Source organism: Corvus kubaryi, unplaced genomic scaffold, assembly GCF_017639235.1.
Source record: "Corvus kubaryi isolate FWS band 111438036 unplaced genomic scaffold, C.kubaryi_AGA036_p1.0 37392, whole genome shotgun sequence".
Lineage (NCBI taxonomy): Eukaryota > Metazoa > Chordata > Aves > Passeriformes > Corvidae > Corvus > Corvus kubaryi.
Genome location: NW_024581131.1, coordinates 12,801,173 through 12,815,339, shown reverse-complemented (window position 1 = coordinate 12,815,339; position 14,167 = coordinate 12,801,173). Strand labels below are relative to the sequence as shown.

The following is a 14,167-nucleotide window of genomic DNA, read 5'->3' as shown; positions in this document are numbered from 1 at the left end:
GGACCCAGAACAGATCTCTATGAGCTGGGTTTAGATATGATGCTCATCATTAGACTAGTGCCAACTGTTTATTGAATATGCTGGCACATAACAGGAACATGCATTATCCAGGGCAAAAAGAGCAACTAAATCCTCTTTAAAGGACATTACATCTGAGAAGAATTCTCACTCTCCCAGTATCAGACTTCAGATGCAACAAATGTCTCTAATTGTGTTAATCTTGCGTGCAGCATATCAGAGGAGGAAAAAGAATAATTAGAGAAAGGCAGCTTCAACAGAAGGACAGGATGGAGAAGACAGGACAAGAAGCATCACCATATAGACTAAAAGGCAAAGCTTAAGTGGAGTCTCTATTTACTACATTAATCAGTATTTCATTGAGGGCTTTTTCCTCATTATTTCATACATCTGTCAATTTAGCACATGTAGAAATTACTAATTATTCAGAGTAGGGATTGTCCTTACTGTATGCACATGCTGCATGTAACACTGTGAAGCTCTGATTTCCATTAGAGTGAATCTTTACGTGATCCAATTGACAATTCATGTGTAAGATTCATCCTACGCACATCTTCCCCTTCAGCCTGCCACATATTCAGGGAGAACAGGAATGGCCATTTAGACAGCTTATGTTTTCCCACAGCTAGCTCTGTCTTCCTGTGACTAACCAGACACTTCACATCAGCACTGCCATTTCTGCATCAGCTCAGGAGAAGAGTGGATTGTGCCTTCTTTTGTGTGCATGCCCAGGCCAGGCTTGTCAAACCACATCTAACTACACCAGTGGAGGGTGGTGGGGAGAGCAAGCAAAACTGATGCAGAGTCTGCGAATAAGGGTCAAAAACCAACTCTCTGCTAGACATCAGTCATTTAAAAGGCAAGATTAAGGAAGAAGAATCAAGGCAGTAGCAAGGGGATAAAGCTTTTCATATTCAGATTGACCATTTCTCGGGCAACAACTCACAACATTAGTTTGTGGTAGCCCAACTAAAATAAGATAGTAGGTCTTTGCTTCCAACCCTAATGAACAGAAGTTTCCACCACAAAGGGCATCACCAATTAATGTACTGCACCAATTGCAACATCTATGGGTTGATCTTTCATCACACTTGGATGCTAATACAGCACTAAGACTGTCATACAAGTAACAATACAATAAAGAGGCCTATGCTTACATAAGCCACAGAAATTAAATCTTGGGCTTGAATTCTCATCTTCCCTTGTTTCTAGGGATAGCCATTCCAAATTACTATTAAGGCAAAGCAAAGAAGCAGCAAGTCAGTGCCAAAAAAATGCTTGGTCTTGCCTCCCTCTGTCCTTCCATCAGGTCTATACTGATGAGCAATTCACTTCAGCTTGCCAATACCAGACAAACTGTGGTTTCACCATCCTGCAGGCCAGTTCTGTGACAGACCAACAAGCTGGACTGATTCATCCAGCAGATATCTACACAGACCTATCAAAGGGACAAGAGAGTGAGACTGCTCTCTGGGTCAACCCACAGTTACACCAGACTAGGCGCAACAGGAAACCACACCCCTGGGCCAAGAAAGCCCAGCAGCTGGAGGCCAAGCCACATACATTGCAGGCAGAGAAGAACAATCTTCAGCAGTGACAACATCATAGCACCCCCACCAAAAAAATTTCTCTCTGAGAGATATCAAGCTTACTAAAAGAAAAGGCAGCAGGAGCAAAAATTCCTCCAATTTTGCTATTCCAGAACATGGGCTTTATATTACCGTAAAACTGTATATTGGTGACAATATTTCCCATAAAGCGAGATTATCCTAAACCCTACTCTGAATCAGTAACATGCCCTTGTAAGTCATTTGGAGTTGCATTCCTAGTGCCACCTGAAACAAGCCACCGTGTCCCAGGCAAACCAGACCTCCATGGTCCAACCCACTGTTCAATCATTTTAAGCAGTGTGTTTAATTTACGAAATTTAAAAAGGAGGAGAGAACTAAATTGATAGATATGAAGGAACAGAGGACTGGCAAAATGCAATTCATGATCCATAAGTCATCTCTTCTAGCATGCTTGCAAAAGACATGGATCTGCAGAAACGCAAGTGGGCAATAACTGGGGACAGTTGGAACATTGTTTATTTCCTGCTAGCAAAGACAGCAGTTCAGGCCTCCAAGGATAAATCAAATTTCTTAACCAGGTGGAATCCATACAACAATGGACCACAGAAAGAAAGGAGCCAATTCACAACAGCAACAAGAAAACAAAATTACTAGAGATTTTAGAGACGAGTTCTCATCAAAATCTGCACTTGCAAAGGGCCTCATGTTACATCAGAACTCGCAGCGCATCCCACCACAATCAATTCAAAGACACTTTTATTGGCAAAACAAGCTCTGCAAGTGTTACCCACATGTAAAAAACAGCACGCTTGAGTTTCTTCCAGAAGTGGATTCAAGATACGAAGGGCCTGTCTCCACAGAGGCTTTAACAGAAAGGGATACATGGCATGGAGTCCAAGGATAGAAATTAAATGTTCCAAAGAATAACATTTTATTTCTAGTAATATGAGTGTTCCTTGCTCTAATATATTTTATATTTTACTCATAAGATTTTAAAATGTTCTTCTCAGCCTCTCCTTTTAGTTCTCATTCCAATATTTTTTTTTTATGGTATCCTCCCTGTATCCAACTTGCAATCCAAACTGCACATGCCAGTTCAGTATTTGGTAAAAGTCTGACTTGATTTTGCACTTTTCACTTAGCACTAGGTGCTAAGTAGTAGAATAACTTTGCACAATAACTCGTGGCAGTCTAGTTGGCTAGCAGGGTCGGACTTCTTTTTTCTGCTATAGCAGCTTGTGTTCTGGTTTAGATTCTGACTAGTTTCTCATGTGAATTTTGGATTAAATTATTTGCTTCCCAAGCGTCAAAAGGCGTGTCAAACCCCAGAAACAATGTTTTCATAGGCATGGACAGCATTTTCATTTGGTTTCAATCTGTGATTATCTTGTACTTTTAGGTGGAGACAACTTTTGCTGCTTTGGATGAGATTGCATAAAAAGAATTGGTATTGGTGCTGCTGAGATCAGCAATGGAAATCCTTCCAGTCCTACTCTGTAGCAATCATTACATAGATCTCATAGATCTAGTAATTTCATGTCTTTGCACATCTGAAAACAAAAAAGTTGACTTCCCTTTGGTTACAATGGAAGAACATACAGAGCTCTGGAGTTCGTTCTTATGGGAGTCAAATATTTAATTTGCTCTCGATTAGTATAGGAGGAAAATCTCAGCACTGTATTCAGTTCTCATGGTTTGAGCAGTTCAAACACGTCCTACTTGCTGGGGCCACTTACACAGCCAGCACAGCCACACAGAGCCTTAGGCATGCAAAGGTTCCTGAGGGTCATTAGTGTGGGCCTGTAGAGGGTCTGTGCTGTCTACCCATCTTAGCTCAGTCCCATCCCACAACAGATAATATTCTCCTTATGGAGTTACTGTCATTTTTCTCCTGTGAGCCACCCCCGTTCTGCTTGTCTCTAAAGGGCATGGAGCCACAAAGCACATACCTCGGAGACTTTGGTATGCAGCCTGCAATGTCAGAAAAGCTGGCTCCTTAGGCTACCTGGTCTTCTGGGGTGCAACTCAAATGGCCCTCTGTCCTCACAACACTTCAAGAGGCAGGTTTAGCATTGCCACCGTATTTAGTTTAAGATCTTGACATACAGGATGCAAAGCATGTTGTTACATTGTTCAAGGAAAAAACCAAGACAAACCCAGATAACATTCTCCGTGCCTTTCCCAGATTAACCTGCAGGACCAATGCACTGCAGTGTATTAGCCAGCAAACGTAGGTGTTTTGGCAGCTGTTCCTGTTACTTAATCGAAGCCTGAGCTCAGAGCCTGTTTTGCCTGAGCGGGTAAGTCAAGATGTACATACCAAAGATGTCAGCTCTACCTCACTCCCTTCCTTGCTGGAAGGCTTCTTCTGTCTGAGTACTGTTTATTTTTATCCTACAATTGATGAATTGTACATAGGTCTAATTTGCCCTGTTATTTCTCCCATTATTTCTATATTGCAACTGTGTTAGGTTTCACCTTGTGTACCCAATTAAGCTAAATGGGGTTTTGCCAAGCTTTTAAAGGCGGCAAGTGTCTACTATCCCCTCTTTCTTGCCAGTCTGCTCTAAAGTATCTCATCACAAAAATTGCTCACGGGTCCTTTCTCAAAAAATAATCATCTGAGTTTCTCTTATTCTTCCAGCATACATCATCAAGTTTGCCTACCCAGCACAACCAACCAAGAAAAAGTTACTACATGGTATCACAGGAATTGTCCTTTTTTTTTTTTGTTTTAGACATTCCTTTCAAGCTTAAAAGTTTGCTCACAGACTTCTAAAGACTTGTGGGTGAAGAACTAACCATAAGAAGGCAAGAAAAGAAGCACCAAAAAAACACCCAACATTTTCTAGGGACAATTGACTGGAAAACTCAAACCTAAGCAATTTGCTTATTTTGTTCTAGTCTGGAATTTGCACTAAGAGCAACAGAAGATTACAGCTCCTCATCTTCCAGTTCACAGAAGGCAGGTCACAAACAAGAGAAACCTCAGAGAAATAACAGGCTTCTCCTGTTAGTAAGCAAGCTGCTTCAAGCCAGTTTGTAGGCAAAGGTTGCAGAAGTCAAGGAACACCAAGGTTGGTCTTGCTTGAGTACTTGTAGCATAGAAATTACTCAGCATAACTGCCAAAGATGCAAGGATGACAAATCTGCCCTTGTAGAGGAGTTGAGGCACAGACAGGGGATCCACCTGCTTCCCAGACAAAAGAACCTCATGCCTGGAAAAAAACCCAACAAAACAAACAAACAAAAGAAAACCCCCTAAAACCAACAACTAACACCCAAAAGGCCTAAAAGTCTTCTGTTGTTTAAGGTAATGCTGACTGCAGGTCTGAATTCTTCCATACACTCAAAAATGCAGTGAACAAAGGCCTACAGACAGTATTGATTCATGAGTGGTGACAGTTCAAACTGGAACACATGAGGTTACCACCCTAGTGGTGGAGACAATCGCTTGGCAATCAACTGTTCATGAGTCAACACCCTCTTGCAGCTGCTGTTCACTGGATCAGGAAAGAAGTCAGATCCAGAGGCAGCCTTCCCTGAGATAGCAAAGGGCCATAACCACACCAACCAGACAAATCAGTCCTTCCCTGTTTCCAAGTCAATGCCCAAGAAAATTCCCTTCACCACTTCATCTCTGCATGCATACAGCTCTGAACTCAACCTGCTCTTTCCTTGTATTAAACTTAGGTCTGTTTGCAGGGCAATGACTGTTGCTCTTGAAGGACTCCTGCCCCGGTCTCCCATTTACTCCTACATCAGGCTTTCTAAGATTTAGACACTGAATACTTCTATTTGAGAGCCATGATAAAAATGCAGATAGCCCTCTAGCATTCCTATTTACCAATGACTATTCTGTCCTATTTCTTGGCTATTAAAGCCTCCAGAATGGCAGCCTGCAATCTATCTCCCCTTTCCCATGCCACAAATGCTCTAGTTTTCTCTCACAGACAGACTCATTATGTTTTTCCTCATGCTAATAGGTACTATGCTGATCAAGGCCCTTTTATAAAGGCAGCACAAATTAGTGGCATGTCCTCCAGCCACAAGAAACTCAACTCAGGCTTTTCAGGAGTAACAGGCTTCAAAAATCACAGTGAGGAGAACACAGCCTCTGAGGCCTCAAAAACCTCATTTCTTAAATTTGCCAAGCCTGAAGAAGTGGCAAAGTCTGAATAACAAAGAAAGGACAGCAGTAAAGATGGCTTCCTCTTAAAAAATGCAATTTTAATTCAGAGAATTATCCCACCTCCTGGTTCATCCTCAGAAGCTTGGAAGAGAAGCAGGAAATTACAACCCTGAGAGACTTCTCTCTCTTTTTTTTTTTTTTTTTTTTTTCCCTGCCCTCAGAGTTGCAAAGAAAGGATTTGACTATTCAGCAGTTATGGAAATTTAGAACTAAAATCTGGTGGGAGCACAAAGGAAAAGAAAAAGAAAAGAGGAAAAAAAAAAAAAAAAGAAGGTGCGTCTTTACTCTAATCCTAGATCCCATGAGACAGTTCTGATACACTGAATGGCTGCACCTTAAGCAAGAAGCTCTCCCAGCACTACCAGCTGTCACCAAGTCAAATGAACTGACTGAGCTGGAGATTCAGGCTAAAGGAGCAGAGTGTGTATTTCCCTCTAACCTTGCATAGTGCCAGAATGCCTCTTACAAGCCTTTCAGAGAAGAAGGCTGAGAACATCGGGTGCCTATGTTTTAACAGTTCACAATCATGATTCACTCTTTCACACAGCAAGTCTTAATGGGGAAGGGGAAGAGAAGTAGGCTCCTTTTCCAGGAAAGCCGCAATTTTCTGCCACCAGACTTACAACTTGCTTCTGTATCCAGACTTCTTACCAAACCCACAGTAATCTCCTATTCTCACTTCATGCTTTTGTCCAGGCAATTATCTCCAAAATTCCAGCTTCTCTCTTCAGTTCTGCCCTCCCATTTCATACACTTTTCCAGACAATACTATCCTCCAAAATACCTTCCTGGACATCCCACTCAAAAATCCTTCTCGTTTATGTGCTCCCAAGGCTGACAGATCCCACATTCCACCACTGCAGATAGTTCCATAACCACCTCTATCTCATGGGCTCACCATCTCAGTGTTCTGCTAGTAGTCTCCCTTTCCACCTCTGACTCCATTGCTAGGCTCCTAATACTTCATAAAATCACCCCATTAGGTCAGGGACTCTACTGTCACGGATTCCTAACAATTTGTCACATCCTCCTTTAAAGCACTAGTAAAGTCAGTCTTTCCCTGTCTCAGCAGTTAAATTCTGCTCAGTGCTCACCTTCACTTTCAAAATTTCCATCTTTTATCCTACCTAATTAACAACTCTTTCTGCCATCAGATCCCACATAATTACTCCACTTGGATTTCCTTACACTACTCTTCTGTTCCGTTGCCAGCTCAAGTCCTTGGCTCTCATTTCCAAAACGCCTATCTTTGCTTCTGTTAATATCTATACTCCTATATCCTCTTACCTTCTTCTCATGGTTTACTCTTGCATCTGCTTCCTCATCTGTAACTTATTTACACAGTTACCAGCTTTCAGTAGTCTTTGATAGCAACTCCTACCCAAAAACTCTATCTTTGTTCTAAGAAGCAATTGGAATGAAAAACTTTAGAAGCTTTTCCCATTAAACCAAAGCTAAAGGAAATTTAATTAGAAAGCTATACCATTTTAATATTGACCTTATCTATCCCAGTAGAATTATCACACCCCTGATCCTTATCAGATGTCAGATGTCCAATTAAGACTATAAGCCCTTTGGGGCAAATGTAGCCTCTTCCTTGATGTTACACAGAGCCACAGCACCTAGACCAATCCTTAAGTTAAGAAAAACACCTTGGAAAGTCAAAGAACTCGATTTTGCCAAGGGCAACACCACTCTACTGTGATTTGTAAATTATCAGAGAAGTTAAAAGTCCTCACTCTTTGAAACTTCAAAATGCAAGAACAGGGTTCCCCTCAACAGAAATAACGTCTTACCACATCTGACAAGAGAGGAGCTGGGTACAGAATGCACTGAAAAAGTTTTTCCATGGTATCTCTAGCTCCTTCCTGCCTCAAATCTCCAAAGCCATCACTTATCCACTTCGAAACAGCAGGAGAGTCACTTCTTTTTTCCTTCTCTTTCCAGAAGGAGCACAGCAGAAATAAACCTCGAGTGATAAATTATGCACCACTTTTGTGTGGCTGCCTCTTGGCCAGACGGGAAATTTTTCTCCCAAAGCCTTTTGTTTCCAGCTTTGATCCCAGTGTTGGATCCGCTCTGTTCAGCTTTCCCTCAGCATGGAGGTGAAGGGAGAGCTGACACAGGCCAAGTTCAGGCTTACTGCAAGTCACAGTCAGATCTTCCATTAGCCTTCTCCCCTCCCCCTTTCCAACTGGAACTCTCCTTGAGTTTGAAAAGATCCTATTAAACATTTTCCAGAGGGCCTTACAGAGGATACATTATTTTGATGGATGCTGGGACTAAAGGAGGAGGATTTCTAAGTACAGTGAAATAATGGAGTTTGTTCTAATGGGTTTAAGAGATGCCCGGGGGCACCAAGAAAGTTCCTTCTCTGCAAATCAAAAACACAGAAGACCAGAAAATGGAGCCGAACAACTGAACGCCAGGAAGCGGGGAAATCGGGCTCTATTTAACTGCTGCTCTTGGTTACAGCCAACTTCAGGCTGCTTGGAAAAACAGCACACACACACATCACTGGCACAAACTTAACAGGAGAAAACAAAGAGACAACAGGGGTCAAACTGGGGGTGGCAAGTAGGAGAAGGATGCAAGGCTGGGTCCCCACCCCCTACCAGAGAGTCGGATCAATTATCCTTGAATACTAACAAGATTTCTGATTAAAGAACTGCTGCTATGCAATAGAAACAGAAAGCTCCAGCAGCTGGGAGGGGCTGTCAGGCAGTAACAAAGAGACACAGAAGACTATGCCCTGCTAGGGCATACGGAGGAAGTCACCATGCTGGTAGCCAGGAGAGGGGTCTCCCCTGCCTGGAGTCATGATAGCATCTCACTGCTGGTAGATTTAACTCCAAGAGTAAAACTCCACCTTGACACTACAGAATATGGGGTCTGTTTTCAGGCAAATATATTATCTACTGGAAGCCTTGCTGGACAACAGTTCTTTACACAACCTCATCACTACAGTACAAGAAGGTGAATTCTATTCTACCTCTAACCCACTCAGGGAAAAAATCTGGTGCTTTTTACTTCTGAGTATTGCAACACCAGAAAGTTGTGATCAACATACAACAGTTGGAGAAACAAGATCTGTGCTGTCTTCAGTCATACATTTTTTGACAAAACTGCAACTGGCAGTACAAACATTGAATATGCATCTACATTACTGCCTGTTAATCTTAATGGTTTGTGACTTGCTGACTGGTGGCTAATACCAGAAGAACCTAATCACCTAAGAACCTCATGACAGACAAAGCTTCTGTTAATACTTTTCAACCCACAGGTGTGCTAACATGCTTATACCAGAATGCTTAATGTATCTCATACCATCAGAATTGGGCTCGTGACACTTCAATTCCCTTTTTCTCTTTGTCTTCTATATTAAATTACATAATTCCTTGATATGAGGAATTTCAGTCATTCACAATTTAGCACTACAAAAGTCAACAAACATCAGCTCCATTTGATATTTATAAAGTCTTTATGAAAACTTATTTTCCTGCTCTTACATAGTGAGTCTCCTTTCATCTACACTCATAACAGCTGAGGAGATTTGCTCCTCACAGAAAGACTGACTACAGTTCAAGAGTCCCCCAGACTAAATGCACAGGCTGGAACACTTCAGCATTTAACAGACAGTTCTGCATAAGAGAGACAAGAAAACATGCCTGGAAAGCTGAAAAACCTGAACATGAATTCACTCACAACAGCAGGGCAGCCAAATACTCCCAGGTAACAGTCCCAGAGCAACCAGGTATACAGCACAAATAAACCACAAGTCTACAGAATAACAAGCCCCTGGATCCATACAGTTACTATCTTTGGTACAGAGAAATGGAAATCTACACAGAAGAAAGAAGATATTCAAGGAGCATTACAGTGCCCAGTTTTCACTCAGTAGAGACAACAAAATCCCATAGAAGAGCAATACCTAACATAACAGCAATGGCAAAGAACCACTGGCACCACAGACACAAAAGCAAGAGTCTAACCATCAAGGACATGAGATTCATGGATGACAACTACATTCAGTGTTTTCTGCTGTGATTTGTGTGAAAGACAGCCACCAAATATAGTATGCCATTTAAGGGAGCAGGTTTGTTGTATGCCAGAGCTCCAGCTCTGGACGTTTTATCAGGCAAAGCCAAACATCTTAAAAGACAGTCAGTTTAAGTCTACATATATACTATCTTATTATGTAAACACATAGAAGAAAACATCACAAATAGGTAAGCTAGAAAAACCAGAGGACTAGAGAAATTAAGTATCCACCTTTCTTTTACATGTCTTTTAAGAATGCTTTATTTACCAATTCACCCTTTCTAACAGAGAGTCAGTAAAATTTCTGTGGCTTTATGATCTTTTGACCATCAGCAAGAGAAATGCAAGTATTATTAAAAAGAGAAGCAGTCACAAGCAGCAAAGGAATTCAATGAAGGTGCAGAACATGCATTTACTATATAAACCTATTTTTAAAACCTTGACTGGTTTTTAAGATAATATCTCTTTATCAGCTTTTAGAAGTGTTATGAAGCATATATTCTATTGTGTTCAACGGTAGGTTGCATTCTAGGGCAAATGGAGTTGGCCTTGGGCAAGACAATTTCTACTTCACTTCCCACATTTACAAAACAAGGATAATATTTGCCTATTTCACAAGGGTGCAGGAAGATTCAAGAGCACTATCAGACTACAGATCATTCTCATAGAATTAATGTTTTAACTATTTTTTAATGTTAATTTCACTAGTCTGGAGAGTGTTTAGGAGTAAAAACAAAATGCAAATGACTTTAATTTCTTTTTCTAGTTAACATGGAGCAAGAACTGCTTTCTGGTTTGAAATACAAACAACTGAATGTATCTAACCACTTTTTCTTCTGTAACTTCAACAAATACAATGTAGAGAAACGGCTACAAGTTTTCTGCAATCTCATTTTGTGGCCCACAGGAAGAGAATATGCCTCTTCAAGGTTCACAAAATACTCTGGAAATGCAAGCACTTTATGTAACTAAGCACCTATTAATTTTCTTGCTGCATACACCCACACTCCCAATACACAAGAAGTTTCTCCACTGCAGAAAACAGTGCTATAGCACATAACTGAAAGCTTCTGGAAAGAGAATATAAAAGAAAATTGCTTAGATACACTAAATAATCAATAATGTTAACTTCATACTGGAAGATTTATGCTATATGCTTTCCCACTCCATTTTAGTAGACAAAATTGTCAAAAACAAAACAAAAAACCCACCACTTGTCACTGTCCTGCAGCATGTTGCTCTTCATTTTAGAAGTACAGGGAATGCTACTCAGTGCCATCACCACTTTGGAAAAAAGAAAGTCTTTGGAAAAAAGATAATTCAGGGTTATCAAGAGATCTGTGACTATTATCCAAATTGCTCATCAGCAAACCCCAGCAGTCTCAGCACACCCAGGAAGTAGAACATTATCAGCTCCAAGTTGACAATAAGAAAACGGGTGCTTTGCACTTGGCTAAGAGCTGTAGAACCAACAGCAATGCCAAGCACAGGCAGTGGAAATTGTGATTCCCACTGCAAAATATACTTCTACAGAAGTAACACATTCAGGTTTGCAACGATAAAATGTAGTCAAGATGTTTGAGAGGTGAAGCTCTGATAGTAGCTATGTATTTTTCCAGCAGAGCTCCAGGAGCCAGAACAGCAAACACATCAGCCAGACAGGTTCTGTGACGTTCTGTATTTATACTAACACAGACCATCTTAACACCAGGTCCTTCTTCACTCCAGCCACCAGCGGTGCATGACATTAGCATTAAATTCCCTCACTACACCTGTTTTTACCTGCAACACACTCTTCCAAGAGCTCAAGATACTTGCAGACCTCTTTTGTTGGTTTGGGGTTTTTTTGGCACAGACTCCTCCAGTTTGAACTGCCACTATCCACTACAAAAGAGTCAAAGGTCAGTCTTGCAGACTTGTTTGCTTTACACTCTTCTGTACTGAGGCAGAGTAGTAAATGACCAAGTGTTTCTAACAATTCACCTGTTTGGCATCACAACTTCTGTGGATGCTTTATGACAGTTAAGCTGCACATCAACCCTGCAGGTACTTCTAAGGAACAACTTTGAAAATTTTCTAGCTAAGTGGAGGAACACCAACTCATGGCAAAGTTTGGCATTTTCTCTGCACCTCCATCCTGATATCGCCTGATGTTTTTCCTTGCTTCAAATAGGAAAAGATTGCTCAGGAATTGTGTCCTTGGTGCAAAATTGTGCCCTTATTTCCTTATCTTTCAATGAAGGAAAAAGGATATTCACTTCTGGAAGCAGTTGGCACATCCAGTCATAAACTTACAGTCACTTGACAAGAGGATACACGAAAGTGCTCTGATGAGAAAACTACTTGAAAGAGAAACAAGCTGCCATAAAAAAAGCATCCTAGAGACATCAAGGAACAACCACGTACTAGCAAACTTGCATTTTACAATCAGACATCCCCCACATGGCTGTTAACAGCCCAGACACATTAACTAGGAGCACCTGGGCAATAGCCAAAATAAAACACATCCAGATCTGTACCTACTAAGAGCTATCTTTTAGATCCTTCTCACTCCTAGAGGGCAGCTAAGTATCTGTGTGGCATTTGGGAACTCAAGAGTACTTCTGGCTTCTAAAAAGCAGGCTTTCTGACACACAGAACTACACCCCTCTCTAGTCAGTCTATCCAAGCTAGCTTAGCACATTCTTCAAAGCTGCCTACAGTTAGGTTTCTTGTTAGAAGAGAAATAATATTACTTGAAACCCAAACTCCCTATGATTGTGCCCCAGGGACAATACTTGTAGAATGATGGAGGTCAGCAGCACCACTGCAAATGCTTCCTGTAGTTTCAGGGTAGCATAGGAGAAAACGGATGGGTGAAATTCTACAGCAGCTGCCAAAGCAGCGAAGGGAGAGAAATGAGGTACGTATCTCCTCTCCACACCCCTCCCCCAAAAGCCTTCTAACTCTTTATAAACAATTCTGCGAACCGTTTAGATGTTTTCCTCTCCACCGGGCGCACTTGTAAAATAAAGAACCCCCCGCACAAGACGAAGAAACAGCAGATACCAGTTGATAGAGCAACCACAAAGCTAAAGTTTTTATGGCGAGACTTCGTGGGACTAGCTCCCGGCTCGCTAAGAGCGCAGCGAAACCCTCCCCTCGTCACTATTTTTGGTACCGCTCCTGCTGTGGCCCCGCTGTGCCAGGGCGCTGCGGGAGGACTCCCAGTCCCCGCCGAGGCGAGGCAGGTAGCCCGGGGCGCCACCGCGGAGCCGGGCTGTACCTTTAAGGGGCCCGTCGCGGCGGGTGTGCGGCTGCATTCCTGCTCCGGAGCGGCGGCTGTCCCGACACGCCGGGCACGGCAGCCTGCGAGGCAACCTGCGCACCCGCCCCGGCCCGGCCTGCCGCTCGCACCGCGGGAACAAAGCCCGCGCCCGCCGCCGCCAAACTTCCGCGGGGGGCAGCGGCCGCGTGGGCGCTGCGGGCTCTCCGCTGCGGAAAGCCCGCTGGCCAGGGCAGCGCCTCTCCGCGACCCGCGCTCCGGCCTGCCGGGGCACTCCGCCGGCTCCAGCCCGTCGCGCCGGGGCACGGCGAAGGCGAGAGCCTCGCGTCCGAGCGCGGGACGGGGCGCGGACAAAGCGCGGCGGCGGGGCGGCGCAGGACAGGGCTCCCCGCCCGGCGGGCGCGGGCAGGTGAGCGGCGCGGCCGGGCAGGGCTCTCCGCCGGGGCACGGATCGCCGCCGCCGAGCCCGGGACGGCATCTGGGCCCCCCGCGCTGCCGCGGGGCAGAGGGTGCCGCGGCAGCCGCTTACCTCTGGAGCGGAGCAGCGCTCCCAGCAGCACCAGCAGGAGCTGCGGAGGCGCGGGCAGGAGGCAACCCCCGCCACGCCGCCTCATGGTGGCAGCGCCCCGGCCCCGCGCCCGGGCCGCCCGCAGCGACGTCGCGGGCTCCTCCTGCGCGGAGCACCCCAGCACGATCGCCGCTCGCTCCGTCCGCAGCCGCGGCAACTCCGGGGCTGGGGGCTCCCTCCCCGCTCCGCCCGCCCAGGCCCGGCCCCGAAGGAGGAGCCCCGCCGGGGCAGCCCCCGCCCCGCTCCCCCCAGCGCCGAGGCACTTCGCAAACTTTCGGCGCGGCAGAGGCGGTCTCGCGGCCGAGGTTCCGCGGCGAGGCACGCACCTCCCTTCGCCACCCCCTGGGGCCGCCCAGAGAGAGACCCCTGGGCTCGCCCAGAGCCCCCGGACCCCCTTAGCCCTTGCCCCGGGTGTGGCTCCCTCACCGCGGGCGGGGAAGCCCTTCCTAAAGCTGCCCCGGTGTTCGGGGCCGTCGGTGTCGGCTCTCCCTCTCCCAACTCCCGCAGCATCG

General features: G+C 44.5%; 1 protein-coding gene across 3 annotated transcripts in view; it reads right to left on the bottom strand.

The window, feature by feature from the left end:
* Positions 1–13,832, bottom strand: part of LRP4 (LDL receptor related protein 4) — an 83,736-nt gene extending 69,904 nt beyond the window's left edge. For all 3 annotated transcript variants that reach the window (XM_042038476.1, XM_042038477.1, XM_042038478.1), the window contains exon 1: positions 13,617–13,832. In XM_042038476.1, the coding sequence (XP_041894410.1) occupies positions 13,617–13,701 (85 nt within the window). In that variant the 5' untranslated portion in view covers positions 13,702–13,832. The remainder of the gene's footprint in view (positions 1–13,616) is intronic.
* Positions 13,833–14,167: the final 335 nt, after the last annotated feature.